This window comes from Buceros rhinoceros, unplaced genomic scaffold, assembly GCF_000710305.1.
Source record: "Buceros rhinoceros silvestris isolate BGI_N320 unplaced genomic scaffold, ASM71030v1 scaffold42573, whole genome shotgun sequence".
Lineage (NCBI taxonomy): Eukaryota > Metazoa > Chordata > Aves > Bucerotiformes > Bucerotidae > Buceros > Buceros rhinoceros.
Window position 1 is genome coordinate 380 of NW_010402595.1, and position 19,234 is coordinate 19,613.

Genomic DNA, 19,234 nt, shown 5'->3' on the forward strand with positions numbered 1-19,234 from the left:
AGTTTTTAAGCCAGCGGAGAGCACACTCATCCAGGCCATAGGCAGCCAGTTTCCACAGGAGAATACTGTGGGAAACGGTGTCGAAGGCCTTACTAAAGTCCAGGTAAACAACATCCACAGCTCTTCCCTCATCCACTAAGTGGGTCACCATGTCACAGAAGGAGATCAGGTTGGTCAAACAAGAACCTGCCCTTCACACTTTTTCATTCACACCCTTTTTCATCCTGCGAATGTCAGAGTACAGCTTTGTGCTGAATTCTCACAGCAGCCGTAAGGCAGTGTCATTCCTGCCTTAAAGTGTAATGCTGTTGACAGCTCGCCAGTAAGCGCTTATGAATGGTTCTAAGTGTCTTAGAGCCTTTTCTCTTTGTTTTCTGACTTTTGTCTTTTTTTTTTTGCCTTCCCGATTTGCTGTCCAGTGTACGTAAAAGAATTTCCCATTGGGCTAGAAGCAACTTGTTCCTTTACCACTTCTATATTCTGTACGTGGTTGTTGAAAAAAGCCTAAACAAAACCAACTAAGCAATAGTAACACCTGTCTTAAGTATGTTCTCTATAATCTTTTATAATATTTGACCTCTGCATTCTGGTAAAAATAGCTAATTTCTGAATGCTTGTCTTTATTTTCCAGGACTGGGGAAGTACGCATCTGTTTACATGACTGATTCTAAAGTAGTGTCCTTTTCTACCACGCTGTGCAAATTCATTTAAGAATCTGCATGTCAAGTAGCTGTTTAAGTGATTTGTCTTTATTGCGATGTCTGCTTGGTCGGTCTGGTTTGACTAATTGACTCAAATGGATATTTTTAGTAAGAAGGGAAGTTATCTTTCATTATCTGACATGTTGCTTGTCCTCGGAGTCAGAAATTAGGCATGTGTGCTGGATACTAATTGATAATCTTTTCTGGGGTTGATGCAATCACTTCTGTTAAGCTGGACTTTAAGTGAAGACTCTTGATTGGTAATTCTTTATAGATAATGGCTAGCACTGCTTGGCACTCTCATCTGTTCAGTAATGTGTGTGCATGGCTTTGCTCAAACGATTTTCTGTGGTGAAATGTTCCAGGACAGTAACTCTATATTTGTATTTCTACGTTTGAGTGATGATATCTGATATGAGAATGACCGACCATATTTCTAGAAGGGGCATTAGCATTGTGTAATTGCAGGCATCAAATTTAGTGTCTGAGCAGGAGCACTTTGTCATGTGCTGGAGATCTCATTGATCACACTGAACCTCTCCCAGGCATGTAAATTGAGTACATGAACATAGGTGTTTGAAAGCTGCTTTTCCACCCTGCTACTGCTTCCCCTTGATATTTGCCTTGCACTTGAAAATGATGGTTTCAAAGGAGGGTTATTAAATAATCATTATTACGTACTGGATGATATCCATTTATTTACAGTACATGCAGGAAGCATTTGTACCACTAATAGCAACAGGCAATTGTTACTTTCCCAGTTAGGATATAGGGCTCTTGGGTCCTAGGGACATGAACATACAAATGGTATCATAAATAGCACTTTACAAAAACGCTATAAAAGGTATTTGTAATGGTTAGAACTTGTTCTTTTCTCAAATCTTGGCCAGTTCAATCTTTCAAAATATCAGTCAGGTAACAGAAGCATTTTGGTTTGAGTGTTAGGGAGGGACAAACAGAGGAGCCACCTGAGTGGTTGAAAATGGCTTTTTTGAAAGGTGGGTAGAGATGTTAATAGTTAGTATATGGTAGATATTAAAAGGTATTAAAAGAAAATTACACATTTAAAGGAGTTGCAGCGCAAAGCTTTGGCTATCTCTAGTACCTACGTTAATGACACTTTAATGGAACTTTGTCTGCAGCTGCATGTAGATCATAGAATGAAGTTTTTTTGAGAGAATGTAATAAAACCATGTCTATCTTTTGGGAGACTTTGTTCTAGAAAGCCTGTATGTTGCTTTTACTATTGAATAGTTCAGTCTCAGTATCTGCAAGAGAAGGAAAACTGGAATCTTAACCTTTGTACTTCACAAGAATTTGCAGAGGCAGTACATGTAGATGTTTTAAGAGGCAGGATTGTCTGAAGGAAACACTTTCTAGTGAGTGAATGATAAGATATGGGGAAGTGTCATACAGTTGCTTGCTGATGATTTCTTGATTCTCTTATCTCTTCCTTTTGAAAAACAGATTTTTAACTTGATGCATTTCTTGCATAATATCCAGCATAAACTGTCACACTGAGACTGTTCTGTTAATGTTCTCTAGGGTAATTGCCAAGTATGTTTTGCATAAATAGGATGGATTTTGGTACTCACATTGATTTTTAGAGCAACAATTAATGCATTTTAAAGATGGTTCTATGTTGGTTTTTCAGTTTTTTCGTCTCAGGCTAGCAATGATGAATCAAGTAGTGATGAAACTAGCGATCAGTCCAGTCCCACAGTACGAAAACGTCGGGCTAAGAAGAGGTTGATCTCTAGTTCCGAGGCTGATGGTGGGTCACCTCCTGAACCGGAGCCTGAACCTCCCAGGGAAGAGCAGCACAAGCGCCAGTTCAGTAGCGGCCTTAACAGGTGCATCATTCTAGCTTTGGTGGTTGCAATCAGCATGGGCTTTGGACACTTCTATGGTGAGTGCGCAGAAACCAAAATACACAGAATCAACGTTGTACATAACAAATACCTTTTTATTGTGACTGATATTTTTCTTGTTCTGTGTTAACAATCTAAACCTAAAAATGAAAGAAAGCAGCTGGTAATGTATGGGTAATATAGGGAGGCCCTTCAGTGATGCAATCGTATTTAGTATACACTACTTTAATTTTAAAGTAAGTAAAAAGAAATTCAATTTTGGTTGCCCTTCTAGATAGAAATTTCTTGTTTGCAATGCAGTGTGTGTCCTTCATGTTTCACTTTTTTCTTTTGAAATAAATTTGTGGTAGTGCTTACCATTCCTAACAGCATTCATATATACTCACTCATCTGGTAAAGGTAGGAGCAAGGTATTTTTTACAGGAATTTATAGTGTCAATATTTCTCTTTCTTTGGTGGAGAAAAATACACTGTAATTGTCCTTGCCTTTCCAGAGTGGTTTAGGGAATCCGGGAAAGCAGCAATTTTTCTGTTCTGCGTGTTGCCTAAACTCAAGCATTACACAGATTGTTACTACATTTAACAAAACAGCAGAACTCATTTCAGATCCGAATCTGTGTAGTGCAATCACGTAAGATACGTGTGTTGTTACAAAAATGCTAGAGGGTGTTTATTATTAATAGCAATTTTCCCTGGGTAGGTTTTGCTTTACATGAAAAAGTGCCTTCATAAGAAGACTTGTGATTCAGTTGGAGACTGGGAATATGATTCTAATTGGATTTGACTTTGACTAATTGTTAGGGGCCTACATTTGACATTTATTTTAAGATTTATATTTACTCTTGACCCTGTTCTTTCTTGTTCTTAGGTAAACCTGAAGGTAAGAGTCCTGAGTGTATTGCAGATGCTGTGCTTGTGTTCAGGTTGACTTTTTAAATTGTGCGTGTGTATGTGTACTCACACAGCCATATATGTGTGCATACTTAAATTAGAAAAAGAAATAAATACAGTCTGAAGAATTGCTGGTGTATCCGGGATTATAGGAACGACTACTCCAGTCGTGTGAAACACTTGTTCAGCAGCTGCAGGTAGTAGTGGCTGGTGTAAAAACTGATGTGTATTGGCATTCTAGAAACAGAGAGGAGCCCAGTGACTACACCAGTCTTTGATAGTGCTTAATGCTTAAACTTGAGGTTTCAGTTCTGTTAATCACTGCTGTATTTAAATTGGAGTTAACGATAAATGCTACTGTAAAGAACTTTCAGGTCTATGGATGGGAAATGCATTTTGGAGGTGTACTCAGTGTCGTATCTCTATTAAAGGCTATTCTTTGATTTGTTCATTAATTGATTCTGTACTTCTAAATGAAAAATGTCATCATGGGTGACAGTGACAGCATGCTCAGCAGGAAGGAGGCAACTCTGTGTGGCTTTAGTTTCTGCTTTTTCAAGTGAAAGTTCTTCATGGTTGTGTGATAACTAAGCTTTCTACTACTAGAAGGGAAACTGTTTTCCATCTTCCTGTTCTTTGGTTTTGGGTTTTTTCTAAACACAAACTTGCAGAGAAGTCTGTCTCCCTAGGGGACTACTCTGCATTTTTGTGGTTCAGCTTGGAATGAGTGTTTTCCACAGCAGTCTTCAATGCCTTGCTCATTGTTGTGTAAGAGGATTGGAAAGGGTTAATTTTTATTAAGTTAAGTTTTTTTTAAGTGGAGGGGGGGTGTAGGTGGGGATGGGCAGGGCAGGTAGGAGGTCTGATTCAGGATGGTGTTTTCCCTTTAGGTAGAGCTCCAGGACCCCTTCAAGATGTAGAAAGCAACTAGCATTAGGTCTTAATGAGTAACTGTATCCTAGTCAGGGAATTCGCTGGCTTTGAGATGCCCTAGGAGGAAGAACTGAAAAGGGCAGCTTTCCAGGAAAATAGGTAACTGGAAAAGCTAAAGGCAGGAAGCCCTTGCCAGAAGTATGTCTCTTTATGGACATTCAGTTATTTTTTCTCTTTAACTAGAATCAGCAAAAGGGAATATTGCTGTAATGCTCGGGTTTGGGATAGATTGCTTAAAGAGTCTGGAGTATCAGCTGGGAACACGAACCAGTTACTGAGGAATGGTATCTCATTACCTGCATTTTCAGTGTCTTTGATACTCTTTTTGTGTTGCTAACTGAAATTTCTGCTTACTGCACCTAACTTATGATTCTTGATAAGGAAACAGTGTTTTAAGTTTTTCTGTAATTCAGGTTCCTCATACCACGAACCATTTACATTTTATGATGATTTTTTTAGATGCAGCCTTCAGTTTCTTAGGAACAACAAACTTCTTCAAAAGCATTTATAAAACATAAATATATAAAATAAATTTACTGTTAGTATACTTAAATTCACTTGTGCAAGGATCTATGCTTCCAACAAGTGTTTATTAGGACTCAGCAAATTTTAAATCATTGCTGTAAAAAAAGTTGCTTTCCATTAGCTGAACTGAACTATTGAGGTTCAACTAAGTTTAACAGAGCACTGTCTGTTTTTAAGTTTGTACTTGACAATACATTAAACAGAAATTACAAGAGTACAAAAAATTCTGCAGTGTAATAGTATTTATATAATTTCTTCTGTTTGATAATACACTCCGCACCATTAAATACAGAAATAGCCGCATTGGTTTTGAAAGAAATACCTAAAACTCGCTGTTGCCGTCTGCTGTAGAGTCAAATTTAAGACAATCCTAAAGGCAAAGAAATAAAAATGATATCAGTGTTAGGATTTACAGAACATGTATAAAGGTAGAGAAGTACCAGTAAAGGAGTTTTACTTGATGGAACAAACTGGACATTTTTTCAGAAGAACGGTGTGCCTCAGCCTTTCTCTGACAACTGAAAGATGCTATTTGGGTACACTTCAGCCTTCACTCGTGGACAGGAATGACAAGATAGGGCCCGCAAATTCTTGCTGCTTTGTGAGCAGCGTGTAATAATGTGTTTCTGTGTGAAAGTTTAAATATTCTGCTAATATCCTCTTATTCATATAACTTAACAGTAAAAGTTGTAGTTCTGAAATGGATAATGTATGGACTAACTGTCCCACTCTTACGCTGGTTGGCTTGCACTTTGCTAAAACAAATGACGAGAAGTCACACATACCCTTTCCTGCATAACTTCTGTTGGTTTGTATCTAACTTATTTCTCTGTAGTATTCCAAAATTTCTTCATTTGTTACCATCAAATAAAAGATTGTGTAATAGCAAATTTTTGGGTCCATTTGAGAAATTATTTATCGTTGGAAGAAACAGAATCAGTATTTAACAATCTGGGTTTATAGTCTTCATTTTGTTACAGCTAAACAGTTACTAATAAGCCCTAGAAAGGTAGAAGCCGTGAAGTAAGAATGCCTTTGGATTTGCAGAGAAAGTTGAGATGAGGTTTAGGTTCGTCTGTTTCTCTAACTACCTAGTGTCAGTCAGACTATCAAAATAAAGTTTTTTTTTATTTTTGTAGGTACAATACAGATCCAGAAACGTCAGCAGTTGGTGACAAAGACACGTGAATTAAAAGATATGAAAGATGACCTTTACCAGTGCCAACAAGAGCAAGGAGATAAAATGCATCATAAAGTGGGGGTAGGTATGAATTTAGCAGGAAGTCATTGGGTTATTCCGTTGTTATGTGTGTAATTTACACTAAGCAAAATTAATTTATCGCATAAATCCATTACATATTTTTGTTCAGTAAGTTCTTTCTGAGAATGTCAAGAATTAAAGGGAAAGGAAAATTACAAAGATTTTGTGTTTTGATCAAATATGTTGTTGGAATGTGTTGAAACATCCTGGTTTTTATGTAGGTAGTCCCTGCATCCAGATGACTCCTAGACTGTCTCCCGGTGACTTAATGTCAGGTTGTCATTACAGCAAAATACAACGTGCTGGCAAAAACCCTTTTATAGGTTGGACCTACAGGTTTTGTGAACTTACTTTCTAAATTGTCAATGGCTATTTATTTTTTTAAATACTTAACCTGTACTTACAGTTTTGTGCTGTTAGATCATTCATAGAGAAGATTGGGAAGTGCTCTGTGTGTGGGGTGGGTTTTTAAGTTTTCTCTTATGTGACTGATAGCTGCTTTTATACATAATATGTTTGGTTCTAGAGTTTGTCACAGATGCCAAGAGACTGGGGATATCCTTCTCTGTTAGGATATAGTTATATGAAACACATTTTCAGCAACAAATCTGGTTCAAGATCAAAATGATTTCTGCCCCAGCTGTTGAATGCCCTTGTTTCTGCTAATATATTTGGGGGTTTGATCTGTAACCCCTGTTTGCTGAACAGAAATCTACAGCAAACACGCACGCTTTCATTTCCTTTTAAGATGTTACAATTCACGTACCCAGTTTACTATCTTTCAGCTAGTTAAATCAATACAAGCGAGGGGTGATGACCTGTGGTTGGAAGAGGGAGCCTCTCATGTGGTCTTTGTTGCCAAGAAAGTGTTAGTGTGTATATCTGAGATAAACAAACTAGCTCTATTTTTGCACCTTGCTGCAACATGTGCCCCTGCCTCCAAAATGACAAGTGAGCTGTCTGGGCTACCTTGGTCTTCTATCTTTCTAGCTGAAATTGTAATAATTCTAATGGAAGTATTTTTGCTTGTTTTCTCTTTGTATTAGTCACTTAAGGGAGATCTTGCCACATGTTTGACTTCTGCTGAGGTGGAGAAGAAACCTTTTGACCCTCAAAAAAAAAGTCTTGCTGCAGAAAATCAGCACTTAAGAGAATCTCTAGAGAAGGAAGAAAAAGCTTTGGCCTCACTTCAGGAAGAGTTAAGGAAGCTGAGACAACAAATTAGAAACTTAGAAGATAAAGGTACTAGCACTGAGTCTATTGTAATGGAAAATCAGAAACTAAGGGAACATTTGGAAGAGGAAAAGCAAAGAAACCACAACTTTCTTAGGCAAAAGGAAACACTCTTTGCAGAGGCGCAGATGTTAAGGAGAGAACTGGACAAAGAACGTCATGTTACAGAAGCTCTAAAAAAAGAACTGGAACAGTTAAGTTCTCGTCAAACACTTGACAGTGCTAGTGATGATGATACATTAAGAGAAAATCAAGAAATAGAAACTCTGCGAGGAAGACTAGTGGAACTAGAAAAAAAGCTAAACTTTGAGCAACAGCGCTCTGACTTATGGGAGAAGCTGTACATTGAAGTGAAAGACCAAACTGAAAAACAAGAAATTAATGAAAAAGGACAAAAGAGAAGTGCTAAAGGGCAAATTAAGACTAAAAAGAAATCTAAAGAATTATTTTTTGGTTCAGTTAAAGAAACTTTTGATGCTATGAAAAATTCCACAAAGGAGTTTGTAAGACACCATAAAGAAAAGATTAAGCAGGCTAAAGAAGCGGTGAAAGAAAACCTGAAAAAATTCTCTGATTCTGTAAAGTCTACATTCAGACATTTCAAAGATACTACAAAAAACATCTTTGATGAAAAGAAGTCAAATGATAAAAGACATGAGGCAAACAAGAAAGCTCGAATGTTTTACCGAGAACATAACTCTTACGAGAATCTGAAGCACGTGCATTACAGGGGAGGACCTAACATGCCAAAAGAATTCAAAGATGGAAGAAAACGTCCGTTTGCAACACTCGAAAAAGACACTGATTCACAGAAATGTCTCAGTGATCCTGTGTGTAATCGGAAACATCAGTTTGCCCTAAAGGGCTGCTCTGGTATTTTTGAATGTGCTCATCAAGAGTTCATTAGTCTCTTTAACAGAGTATCAGATCCTATCAGAGTGGATGAATTTAATCGGCTAATGAAAAAATATTTGCAACAAGTTGTACATAACTTCCATCACTGGAGAGAGCTAGAAAATTTCATCAATAAGTTTTTTCACAATGGGCTATTTATACACGACCAGATGCTGTTCACTGATTTCGTTAATGATGTCAAGGATTACCTGGAAGATATGAAGGAATACCAAAATAATGAAAAGGTTTTTGAGGATTTGGACAAATACATCTACAGATACTACTTTCATTATGATAGTTTGCCCCAATATGGACCCAGGTTTGTTTCCTTGTTTCCTGAACTTGTTAACACAATGAAATAGTCTCTGTAAAGACGAGTGTCCTTGTTCTAGTACGTGGTAAGTAAGACCTTCTGAAGGACTCGATGGAAATACTAGATGGTGTTCTATGAAGTGGTTCTGTAGTTCCTTGTATTTAAACTTTGTGTGTGTGTGAGATGTTCGTTTGGGAGGCACTACAGATCCACCGTACATATAGCACGTATTTCTAGTATTTCTGCTGAGTTCTTTAGAAAACTCTGTAACTGCAAGTAGGCTTCCTTTAGACTGAACAGCTCCGGTTGCCTGTCTCATGGAAGCAGCGTTAACTAGGACTTCTTTGTTGTCCTTTCCTGAATGAGGATGTTCTTGGATATCTGAGCAGTCTCAAAGTAATGTTCTGGCCAGTATATTGCCTGCTGGTTTTTCGGGGATTTCAGTGCCGTCTTGTTGCTTAGTATTATTAACACTGTGTCAGTCTGTATGTGCAGAGCGGAACTTCTCAAATGGCAGGCTCTAGTTCAGATCCTGAACCCGACCGAATCTTGTTCAGACTTGCTTACAAAGCTCCTTGGCATGAGTGGTTCCCAGTGTGTCTTCCCTGCATCTAACGGTACTCTCAGGGCATCCTCAGAGCAGTTGTGGTGTGCTGCTGGGCTGGCCCAGTGCAGCCAGGTACAGTGCACTGGTCCTTCTGCATAGACTTGGGGGAAAGAAAATTGAGCAAGCAGCCTTAATAGATTGTGTGGAACTTGCTCTTTCTGGAACACATACATGTATTTTATGTGGCTTTTAATAGCATTGCTATGACAAAATTGGCTATATAGTCTCTTGTGCTAATGTTTATTCTGATCAGGCAAGAAAAAAGTGAAAAATTAACTAATTTGTAATAAACAAGAAGTTGTCCTTGTAGTCATAATAGAACTTTTCCCTGTGCGGGTGCAGTGTGAAACGTATTTAGTATTTAGATCAAGGTGCAGTTCTTCAGTCAGGTTTCTCTTCTGGACTTTTTTGTTTAATCATGTTTTATTGCAGCAGGAAGTCCGAATATTTAGTATTTAGTAACCCCAAGGCATTTCTGCGAGGTAGTACTTTCTCTTTAAAAGTGGAACCATGAGGATGATACCCCTATTGTCAGCTACCAAGTAGCCGCCTCAGTGTGTAGTTTTGGCAAACATATGACATAAATTTATGTTTTTATTTGTAGTCCAAGTACTTATTACTAATATTAAAATGAGCTTTCATATTAATTTAAATACTTAATTTTTGAGCACTTTAATTCAGTTTGCAGAAGAACAGAATTTCAAATTCATTTATTGGTAACAGTGTGCAGAAGTTTGTGTGATACTGAGGATGAAAACAGCCCTAACTCAGCAGAAGGCTAGAGACACTAGTCATACGGTAACAGCGTGTAGTATGATGGGGCCGTTTGCATCCAAAACAGCAAGAGGTGAGCAAGTGCCACTGAATAAATGTACTTCGTTGTACGTGAAGACCTCGGAAGTGCCCGTGTTTGCACAAAGTGTGCTTTATCAAGGGACTGTAAAGTTCTCGTTATTTTTATAGACCAGAATGTAGTAGAACAACTGAAAAACAGATTGAGACCCCCCAGCCACAGCAGGGATAATCAAACAGTGGTTTACCTGGCTTTGCTCTAAAAAGAACGTCAGGCAACCAGCTGCAGAGTGTTTTTCTTTTGTAGAAAGGATTTATTCTAAATGTACCCTTGTATCGATGATCTCAACATCCCTATTTTGCTTACAAGGAAAAGGACAATACTAATTTTCTTTTCAGTGAACCTCACCAGGTCAGAAGCTGTTCTCGGTAATATAGTTGTTTCAAAACGCCTTTAGAGAGATGCTTTTGTAAGAGTAGTAATACGCTTTTGTTTATTCCTTGCAGTCGACCTAAAAGGCCTTCTTTTACGCAAACTGAAAATTCCAGACATGAAAAACAAGCTCAGAAGTACCACCACCGTAATAAAAGAGAAGGTAAATGGCATAAACACGGTCGCACTAATGGAAGACACATGGCAAATCTCGAAATAGAATTGGGGCAATTACCCTTTGATCCAAAATATTGAGTAATTTATGGTAAAAATAAGGTTAGAATTCACATCCTCTCTGGAAACTAAGTGTTTTTCAGCAAAGCAAGATGCAAGTTTTTCCTCTAAATAATTTGATTTTTACACATTTTTGTTAAACGGCAGAAGTTAAGCTTTCCAATTTGCATATTCTGTACTGTTGCTTTAACTGTTCTCTGGAAGTGATGAGTTTGGGTGCCAGCAGTAATGTTGCAGAAACTAGGCATGCAATGACTTACGAAAAATATGCTTAATTGCATTCCATTAGTGTAGTAGGAGCTTGAGTCATGCATAATGTACCAATAATTAACTCCAATATTTGATACACTAACTTCATCTCAGCCCTCAAAAATTATGGTTAATGTGTTTGTTAGTGTTTTGTAATCTTGCTTCTTGTCTTTGGGGGGGCCTGGATCAAGAGCCTGTTGATTGTGAAGAATTTGCTGTGCTGCATTCTAATCAGCTTGCTGATTTCAGCACTTGAAATGTCTTGCATATCTGCATATTGTAGAAGAAAAATAAAGAGACGTTGTGGGTAAAAGTCTTTATTTATAAAACAAACCTAGCATAGCTGTACAGTTCTATAAATGGTCCAATCTTGTCTAATTTCTTTTTAAGGAGTCATACGGTAACTTTGGTCTCCCTGGTGTTTTCTAGTGCTGTAAGTTAGGTCAACACCCCACCCCTGCCATGCTGCTACTGAAGCTGCCTTCAGAAGAGGTGTACATGTTTCCAGACAGCCAGTGCGCTGCGTAATCAGACTTCCCTGTTTGACTTACCCGGTTTTAGACCCACTACTCTCTTCCTTCTGCAGTACAAGCTCTCCTAAGCACAGTACCGCTATGCAAAACTTCCTAGGCCTTAAGTCTAGAAACTCATTTTCAGGTATTGTTCATTTCAGTGATTTTCTGGTAGATGTAGATGTGGCTTCCAACTCGTCCTTGAGGTAAATGCGTATGAAAGACAGTGGCTGTTCTCTCATAGCCTCTTAAGGCTAGAAATGATGATATTTCCTGTAAATGAACATACACAGTGAGAGCGTGTAGTTGGGAACTAGTGTTGCAGAGTCTCCAGAAAACCAGCAACTCAACTGTCCCTTGGAAGTGTTATCCTTTATTTTAGGAACGACTGTTAGAAAAACAGGTACCTATCCTGTCTGATCTTGTCCAGAGTGGATATTCACCAGATACTGTTTGTGTACGTGGACTTCATAAAAGAATTGAGGGGGGGAAAAGGTACTCTGACTGCAGGCATTTTTGCTTGTCATCATTGCTTACTTAAAAGTGTATGGTTCTGGGAACAGATCCCACACTTGTTTTAATACAGCTTGAGGAGAATACTGTAAAAAAAAATTTTTTTATGGCATGTAGAGTTTGCACAGAGGAGAAGGCATACATGAATGTGAAGTATGTATTACTGGAATGGTATCTCTATTATGGACTGGAGGTTTCAATTTTAATTTAAGCTGTGCTTTGAAAAGTTGTGGACAACTATTTCCAAAAATCCTAGACTATAACTCCCCCCTAATTATTCTGTAACTTGACCTCAAAACTCGTTTGTTGCATGTTGTAGTTACCATACCTGTTCGAGCACACTGAAGATGATCAAGTGACTGGGTAATAGCGTATCATTGTCAAACTCCTTATTGAGCCAGCCAAGTGGATTAGAGTAAAACACATCGGCTTCATCAGTATAGCTCTCACTTCCAGTTAGGTCTGGGGGACACTGGAGGAATCTCATTTGTAGAGGACAGTGAACATGACTAGGGAGAAAAACAAAACAAACACTTCAGGATAAACTGACCAGTACCTAGGATTTGAAATGACTTGCCACTTAAAGATACCTCAGTCAAAACCAAACCAGAGTTTTTTTCCCTTCTGTGCTTAATATGAAAGCAAAACCAGAACAACAAAAAAATTCAGCTCCAAACTGCAGTAACTGTTGTTAGCTGTTCACAGAAAGCAGATTTATCTTTACTAAAAATACCATCTGTGTAACATCACTTTCTTAAAATGATACTTCTTGTGGGCTTCACTGTTTTGTATCTGCTTTAATGTTTTGTTTACCTGCCAGGATCTAGTGCAAACTTTTTGGAACAGTGACCTCAGACAGTGTATGCTGTAATTATTTCTTTACTCTCTAGCACCAGAAGTAAAGGTAAAACGAATACAGTTTGACTATAGCAATTAGTCTTTTGTTTTGCTATAGAAGTTACCATAATGAAGCAGTATGACTGCCGGAAGTCGTAAGTCTCACTGCATATCCTTATATAAAGCTGTTTTACCAAAATGGAATAAAACTTAGATGCTGAACTTTATTCTGGGGTATAAGCATTCGGCTTATTTCCCCTATTCATTTACTCTTCCTGTACACATTTCTCCATCTCAATTTAAGCTGAGGAAAAAAAAATCTTTAATTTGTGCTTAAGTGTATGGATTTTCATCTGGCACGCTGCTAACTATTTTAATACCTGTAAAATGGAGTGGAGTGGCACGGCATCATGAAGAAGACAGAAGCTTGTGGCTGGTAAGAGTTATTACAGAGTTGCTGTATGTGACTCATAACATCGAGAGAGCCTCGCTGGTGAATCAAGCCTGTGTACAGGGCTGGGAGCAAGTTGGATAAAAGCAGGAAACCTGTCGCAGATTTCTTCCACGCTTTCAGGTGTTTCAAAGAATATCCTACAGAAGCATTAGAGTAAGTTTTAGAGATCAGCAAATGCTAACAGTTCCCCACAGTATTTTTGGAAGTACCGAAACTTACTGGAAAACCATTACTCAGCTGATAACAATACCTTGCCTTGAGGTACTTTAACACAGTGTTCTTTGTCTTTACTCTTTGAATGGAAATCCAAAGGTTCGACTTTGCCCTTACTAACTCTTGGATCTAACAGTGTAAATGTTAAGTCTGTATCTGACTTTTGAAGTACAGAAGTACAATTTCAGAGGTAGTGCTTTGTCTCTGTAGAGCTTAATTTTAATTTCTTGTGGGGAAAAATAGTCCATTCAGTTTGGATGAATGGTATGTGGTGACCTACTGATTTGTTCCAATTCACACATGTCCAAGAAGAGCCAGAATAAATAGTAACTACGCGTGCTTTGTTATGGCTGTGCTATTCTTTTTTTCCGATGGGCTGAAAGCTACAGCATTCCCTTATTGTTACTGATTTTTGAGCTACGATCCTTGGAAAACCTTACTCCTCCATCTTTTCCCATCTCCCATCCCTGCCCCTTCTCCCCCACTTTTCTTGAAGGACCTTTCTCCTGGTGGGAGATAGCTGCATAAAGCTGTTTCTTACAACCGCAACTGAGATGAACCTGGCACAGAAGACAGCTTCATGTCAGAAGCGGTCTGGAAACCCTTCTAAAATTATGTGCTTGTCAGTATTAGGAGATAAAATTTTTGCAGACTAGCTCTGTGACCACCTTTACTTAATCACAAGAAACAAGTTAGAACAGGCCTGTTTCAGAGGTCAGTACCAAGTTAAGTTTAATTAGTCTTCACCTGGTCTGTCGTGACAAATGACAGATCTTTATCTTGGATGAAAACAAAGCTCATTAGTTAGTCTGTGGTTTAAACACAAGTGGAAACATTCTATTATTGGCATTTTAACTGCTTTTGTGAAATGCTCTCAGCTTAAGTGTGCTTGGAAATGACTTCGAAATTCATGTGGTTTTTCTGCTTTTATTGATAATGTTTTGAGCAATATGAAGACCTCTTTGTAACCACGAGTTGTCAGAAATAACTTTTGTAATTTTTTTCTACTAAAGTATCCAAACAGATGATAATTAGCTCTTGATAAATTGGGTAGATGATCTCATTCCCATACAGACATGAAGGTTAAGAGGGAGTCTCTACTATGCCTGAAGGAAAAAGCTATCACATTAACTGCTCTAAAACTTAGCCTCTAGCTGGTGGTTGGCCAAGAGCAGACACAGACCTAGCATCATCTACTAACACACCTGAACCTAGAAAAGGATAATCTTGAATTGAATACGTCAAAAATTTTTTTTGGATTCTCAAAGCTATTTGTCAGTTATATTTGAGAAAACCGAGAGGGGAAAATACTACAAAGGAGCTAAGGAACAAAATTCACTGTAAGGGTGACACTGCTGAAATGTTAGGAGTCACTTAGGCAATTTCTTTTTCTCTTTTTTTTTTTTTGCAGTAAGTACTCTTATCCATGCTAAGGATCCTTCATCAGTGTTTCAGTCTCTTGCTGTGCCTCCTTTTTTTCTTTTATTTTTCATTCCTTTTTTTCCTAGCTGTAGGAGAAGGTTAGGCTAGCTCTAAGAATCCTTTGTCAAATACCTACACTGACTACTAACAGTCTCTCTTTATGTAAAAATTGTCTACAGGGAGGGTTGCAAGACATTTGAACCAATGCTTACCACAAAAAACCATGCAGAATGGCAGTATGGGATAGATGAACCTGAATTCTTTATGGCTCAGCATGCTGTAACAAGACAGATGTAATACTACAGTGAGAAAGTTAAATGCATGAGTTCTGTTGACAAAATCCATTTCCATGGAAGAAAAGCACTTGCATGTCCTAAAAGGCTTTTGTCATTGAAGCAGCTCAGAATAAAAATCCAAACTGTCACTTCTTAAGAACATAGTAAATACATTCAAATTAAGATTATTTCGTTGGTTCAAACCAAGCACTAATAGTGCTACTAGTGCTAGCAGTTAAGTGGTTTGATTCTGTGTCTACCAGATATAACTTAGCTTCACCAACTTCCTTTCTGTAATAAAACCAGAAGTGTGGATGAGAAGCTAAGATTCTAGTACACATTTGTACTTAACAAATACAGAGCTCCAGGCGGTTTTGAGCTGGAAAAAGAAGAGATACCACTTGTGGCCTCGCTGCTGCTTTTTGCTGTGTTCCGTTACTGCTGCAGTCTAATACCATGTATTTATTAATTTGCTGTATCTTGTCTGAAAGTCATTTCATCTGCAGTTATTTCTGGTGCTTTAGAAAGAGCTTACCTTTTCTTCTAGTTCTCAACTTAAAATGAGACATACAGTCCTATGAAGAGCTGCGTGTAGACTTGTGAATGCAGTAAGTTTTAGAGGCCTAAGAACCTCTTGTGTTACTGGGGATGTATTAAAGAACCAAATGAAATGGTCTTTTCATTAACAGGCATCTAGTAAACACTGACTAGTTCTGTTGTTGCTTAAACACCTGATAGTTAATTGAGTGGGTTTTTTTTTTATTTTCCATTGAATTTCATGCTGAATTATTCTTTAAGGGTCTAATCAATTCTAAAAAAACATGTTTAATGATATAAGTAGAATTACATAAAATCCTAGAAACTACTGTATAATTGACTGTATGTCTTGGAGTGTCCAGATATTTTGAAGTTCTCTATTACTTAACCAGAATACTACATGCTTTTGTTCTAGAGAGGACACGAGCTTTGAAAAGAACACAACCAGTGAAAGATAAGTTACACTTTAGAGGAATTACCTGTACACTAACATGGTCCAAATCACGGCCATTAGAAACACACGGTACCTCTTTGGTGCCAGCACACAGCCGTGAATAAAGAAAGGCAGATGGGTACCCAGGATGACTGGCAATCCCTGAGTGAAGTACCAGTGCCAAGGATGAGACCCATAAAACGTTCCCAAATTCTGCAGCACGTTGAATTTCAAGAAGTTCAGCTGAACCAGTACCCACTGGGAGATACAGGGAAGCAAGGGGGTTAAATATAAATCCAGAGTGAAAACCAACAGCTAAACTGAGCTACACAGTCATCATGGACCTGAAATGATGCAGCATTTTCATTCATACTTATGGTTTCTTCTGCTAAGACTTGTCACAGACTTCCTATCTTTAGCAATTAAACGGAGCAGTGTGTAAGGTATGTAGTTTGTTGGTAGCAATTTTAGCTGAGCATACTGATTTTAAGGAACAGTCCATCATTGAAAATAACAGAGAAGTCAGTGTTTAAGGGTTTATGGCTTAGACTGTATTTAGAGTTCATAGGCCAGACACAGTCACAGAAATAACAGAGGAGTCTGAAACATCCATCCGTGTTAAAATTCTAAAACCCAACCATTGTCTTGTAAGTCAAGTTTAAAACAACTCACCTCACCAAAAAACACGCGGTCAATTATTAAAGAAGTTCCTACTGTGACCAATCTGCAAAAAGGGAAAGTTGTGCTGACATGTCTGAATTGCTTCTGGATCAGATTTTACTCTTTTCCAAGTAGCTGTCAAAACTCCCCGGTTCCTAATCTTTTTTGAGATTATCCAAACTCATGGCCACTCTACAGTGGTCAGTTGCCATCACTCCACATCCCTGGCACAATCCCAGAATAAGCTGAAATGCTGCTCGTGACTTGCCCTCATGAAATCTCTTGTAGAGCTTTTTTGCAGCACATACGTTAATCTTAAGGAAGCATGTCCCTTTCAGCTTTTGCAAAAGGACTATTTTTTCCTTGTTTTTACATTAAATCATCTTTTTTTGGATTGTCTGCCTTTGCAGTGATAAAATCAATCTTAAGATACAGCTGTGCACAGTCCTAGTTTAAATTCAGAAAGAACTTACCCAACTGGAAGGCAGCTGTGTAGGATAAGGTCTGCTTTCCTCTGTTCTAGCAAAAAATGACTGAAGAGCAAAGGTATCCATGGGATGACAGCAGTGGGACGAGTCACAACTGCCAGCGCTACCAAAGCTAAATACTTGCAGCTAGAATGAGGGGACACAAGAAAACTGGATGTTTATCAAAAGGTTTGGTTGATGCTTTTGCAGACAGTGACGTGTCAATAGTGTGAATACTGCCGTGTCTCTGACCAGGAGGTTTTCATACTGCAGCTAAGTTTGAGTCTCTCGGTGCAGATACTCTGTTCCGCTTGGAAGGCTGCCCACTCCGTACGCTGCTCACTAGCTGCACATCCTTTCTTTAAAGCAGACAGCTGGTAAAGAAAATCGTGACCACTAACTCACCTGTATCTGAACCCAAACAAGCTTTTGTATCTTTTCCCAAGCTACCACAAATTCCAGTCCTTTAACATTTTCCATAAAATGATACTTTGTGTAAGGGACCTGGAGAATATGAATTTTATGGCTAATAAGGCCTCAAAAAACTTTTTAGAGGAAATGCCACATTTGCTCTTCCTTCTGTGACCTAGAGCTCTTGCTATGTGAGTAGGGTGGGTTTGGTTGCCTTCTGTTTTATGATAAAAGTTAGCATTTTAAACAGTGTTGGTGTTTAAACCGTAGATTGGTGTTATCCCCAAGCCAGAAATTATTGGTACTGTTAGTAGAAAGTTTCTTACCTGCTCCCCATCTTGGAACCTTTTATTGGATAGTAGGAAAGAGCAAAAATGGTAAGAAGAGTTTCCATGGAGTTTGTTAGCGTTCTGGTACAGGAATACCACGTAAACCAGGAGCACAGCTGGCAGAAGTACTGAAAATAATTATGAACAACAGGGAGGAACTTTAAAACAATTCTGTAGTTTTAGACAAAGAAAAATTCTTCAAGGTGTGACTTATCATTTTGCTATTTACACTGCAACAAATGGTATTTATTAACATGCATAAAGTTTTTTAAAGGCTGAGACTCACCACGTACTTTGCCGTTTCTGCATTTTCAAGCTGTCGCACTAGTAAGTAGAGCTTCACATCAGCAAAAGCTGCCAGCACCGCCTGTGCAAGTCTAGGGACCCAGATCTATGTAAGCAGAGAGAAAGTTTTACTTGCAACAAACCTATTAAATTCCAAGTTAGAAGAGAGGACCACTGAATTAGTGAATGACTGCTCAGCCACAAAAATAGTGAATTAGTGAATATTACCTACAGCTTTTCACAATTTAATTTTTTTTTTTGTAAAATAAGTATTTCTGCCAAAGCAAAGAAAGCCTAAAGTTCAACAGAAAGTGTTCAGAAATTGTAAGTAAATTCTTTGCCATTCATCTCCAGTAGAAGGCAAAAGGGGCTGTTGTTACTGAGTTTAGTACAAACACATATTATCAAACATTTTGGAAAACTGAACCACTGAGCAATTACGATGTAGTGGCAAACAGTATGGAACTCCAGGAGACTGATGGAGGCCAGGAGTAATCCTCTGCAGTCACACGCATCAGCACTGTGACTGGAGATCTATGAACAGTTCTGCACCCATGCCACACGCTTCGGTGAGGTCTCTGTGCCCACATATCTCTAACTGCTGGATTCAAAGCTTTGTATTTTACTCGAACAATGATAAAAACATGCTGAATATAAACACGGTGCTTTAAAACTGAATTTTAGTGGTGGATGTGGTTTGTGATGATACTCACCAGCAGCTGAACATCATCTCTAGCCAGCAGCTGTAAAGCTTTGTAGATGCCTGCAAAGATCAGGGGGTACGAGTAGCCCCTCAGGCCGTGGGTCCATTCCCAAGTGAGGTGTCCATAACTGTTAATATTAAGGATAGATCACGAACAACCGAACCAGTTTGATTAGAGCCGTGTTTTTCTCGGTCTTGTCCGGGTGGGGACAGAGGCAGCGGGGTTTCCGTTACCGTGCTGCCCTG

The 19,234-nt window shown here is 38.5% G+C and overlaps 2 protein-coding genes across 2 annotated transcripts; one reads left to right on the forward strand and one right to left on the reverse strand.

Annotated features, from left to right (window-relative positions):
• Positions 1-2,355: 2,355 nt before the first annotated feature.
• On the forward strand, positions 2,356-11,250 carry CCPG1 (cell cycle progression 1; the record flags this gene model as incomplete). The annotated part of the gene is made up of 5 exons (XM_010132684.1): positions 2,356-2,610; positions 3,441-3,452; positions 6,061-6,182; positions 7,229-8,628; positions 10,529-11,250. Coding segments are annotated over 5 exons (1,970 nt in total), but the record flags the coding sequence as incomplete, so codon positions are not given.
• A 340-nt stretch (positions 11,251-11,590) lies between these two features.
• PIGB (phosphatidylinositol glycan anchor biosynthesis, class B) lies at positions 11,591-19,116 on the reverse strand (the record flags this gene model as incomplete). Its single annotated transcript, XM_010132685.1, has 10 exons — positions 11,591-11,722; positions 12,291-12,471; positions 13,180-13,390; positions 15,101-15,165; positions 16,180-16,391; positions 16,806-16,857; positions 17,267-17,407; positions 17,998-18,128; positions 18,287-18,391; positions 18,999-19,116. Coding segments are annotated over 10 exons (1,348 nt in total), but the record flags the coding sequence as incomplete, so codon positions are not given.
• Between the last annotated feature and the right edge of the window lie 118 nt (positions 19,117-19,234).